Genomic DNA, 2,500 nt, shown 5'->3' on the forward strand with positions numbered 1-2,500 from the left:
ATTTATATATAATATAATAATTATATATAATTTATATATATATATATATATATATATTTTATATTTATTGTATATGTATAGTTATATATATTATATATATCTTATATATATTATTTATTATATATTTATTATATATATTATATACATATGTTTGTGTGTGTGTTGCATATTACATATAAATATTATATATATAATACTATATATAATATTATATATAATATTATCAATATATAATATACTATATAAGGAATAATATATCATACATGTGTTGATGGTGTGTGGGTTGAGATGTGTGTGTGTGTTGTGTGTGTGTGTGTGTATGAGGTGTAGGTGTGTGTGTCGGTGTGTTTTTGTGTATTGTGTGTGTTGTATGTGTGTGCTTGTGTGTGTATATATATGTGTGTGTTTTTGTGTTTTGTGATTATTTAGGTAGTGTGTGTTGTATATATATATATATATATATAATATATATATATATATATATATATATATATATATAATGTGTGTGTGTGTGTGTGTGTGTGTGTGTGTGTGTGTGTGTGTGTGTGTTGTGTGTGTGTGTGGTGTGTGTGTGTGTGTGTATGTGTTGTGTGTGTGTGTGTTGTAACTATATATATATATATGTGTGTGGTGTTTGTGTGTATTGTGTGGTTATGTATATTGTAGTATTGTGTGATATATATATATATATAGTTATATATAGTTATATTTATACACATATATGTGTGTGTGCGTATGTATACACACATACATATATACATACACACATAAGTATGCCTACACAATCTTTCCCTAATTACTATCTAAGCGAGAAGGAAACCACTGCCATACCTTCCAGGCCTGAAAAGCAAGCGAGAAGAAAATTATTAGACAAGAAACGATTTTCATTTGCAAAGACATTAAGGTGCAATCAATGCAATCATTAAGGTGCAATCAATCAATCAATTAAGGTGCTTTCAATGGAACTAAGATTGATTATAGTCAAAGAGAAACAGAAAAAGATAAAAAATAAAGTTATCCAATCTGAGCTATTAGTAACAAAGCTAGTGACGTTGAAAACATGCATTATTTCCTATGAAATAAAGAGCGGTTTGGATGTTATTTTCTTAGATATTATAAAACCTCGTTAAGGTTTGAAAAAATATATATGTATATATCTTTCTGTTTTAAATGTTATATTTATGTCTGCTTCTGTATCTAATGTCTGTTATTGTTTCTTTCTGTCATTCTCTCTCTTTCTCTCTCTCTGTCTCTCTCTTTCTTTCTTTCTCTCTCTCTCTTTCTTTCTCTCTTCTTTCTTCTCTTTCTTTCTCTCTCTTCCTCCTTCCTCTCTTCTCTCTCTCCTTCTCTCCTCTCCTTCTCTCATCCTCTCTCTCTCTCTCCTCTCTCTCTTCTCTCTCTCTCTCTCTCTCTCTCTCTCTCTCTCTCTCTCTCTCTCTCTCTCTCTCTCTCTCTCTCTCTCCCAAATATCGTCATACACATCCACACAAAGCCATGTAATCAAATTCCTTATGTACCTTTCCAAATTTTTCCCTCATAAAAAAAAAAAACTACAAGCGGTCAGAAGCGAATCATAATTTCCCAAAAAGTCCAGCATTGAAACATCTTGAAAGCCGCCATTGTGCACTTGTCCGAAAAGTTAATCAAGTTGTTGTATATAAGGTTCAATTGAGTTCAATAGACTTCGTGAATATTACATGATGGCGGAGAGAGTGAAAAAAAAAAAAAAGGAACATAAAAAAACGTGAACAATGTATAATGCAGTGTTTTCAACGAGAGGAAAATTAGAAATCTGCACCCAAGGTTTCGGACAAGGTGGTTTAGAATTCAACGTCTGCCAACCGTGTTCGAATGCGTGTGCGGAATTCTGTGTTGGCGATATTCGACAGCTGATTTTTGGGGTCGTTTTTCCTATATATTTGTTCATTCTTTCTAATTATAATCATTACTATCATCATTATCAGTATCATAATCATTATCATCATTTCTACTGTTTCTGTTCTCATTATTATCATTAGTAGTAGTAGTAGTATCATCATCTTCATCATCATTATTATCATCATTACCTTTGTCAGTATCGGCGTTATTGCTATCGTAAATATCATCACTATATATCATTATAATAAAACTTGAGTATCATTATCTTTGCTATAATTTTTTCTTCATTTTCTTCTTCATTATCTTCGTCTTACTATTTTCTTTGTCTTCATTACTATTAGTACTAGTAGTATCAGGAATAATAGTAGTAACAGCATCATTGTCATTATCATTATCTTTATTATTATCAATATTATGATAATTTTTAGTATTAACATTAGTATTATTTACTATGATTATTATTATCACTATTATTATCGTTAATATTATTACCATAATTATTATTATCATAATTATTATTATCATAATGATTATTATTATGACTGTAGTTATCATCAGTACGATAACTGTTATCATCATCATTACTGTTATTATTAATACTATTACAATTATTATCGTTATC

At 29.2% G+C, this 2,500-nt stretch overlaps 1 protein-coding gene across 2 annotated transcripts in view; it reads right to left on the minus strand.

The window, feature by feature from the left end:
- Window positions 1–2,500, minus strand: part of LOC119584182 (Kv channel-interacting protein 1-like) — a 67,304-nt gene that overhangs the window by 55,927 nt on the left and 8,877 nt on the right. For both annotated transcript variants that reach the window (XM_037932680.1, XM_037932679.1), the window contains exon 2: window positions 832–840. In XM_037932680.1, coding sequence (XP_037788608.1) covers window positions 832–840 — 9 coding nt within the window. The remainder of the gene's footprint in view (window positions 1–831; window positions 841–2,500) is intronic.

The sequence above is a fragment of the Penaeus monodon genome, chromosome 18 (genome assembly GCF_015228065.2).
Source record: "Penaeus monodon isolate SGIC_2016 chromosome 18, NSTDA_Pmon_1, whole genome shotgun sequence".
NCBI lineage: Eukaryota > Metazoa > Arthropoda > Malacostraca > Decapoda > Penaeidae > Penaeus > Penaeus monodon.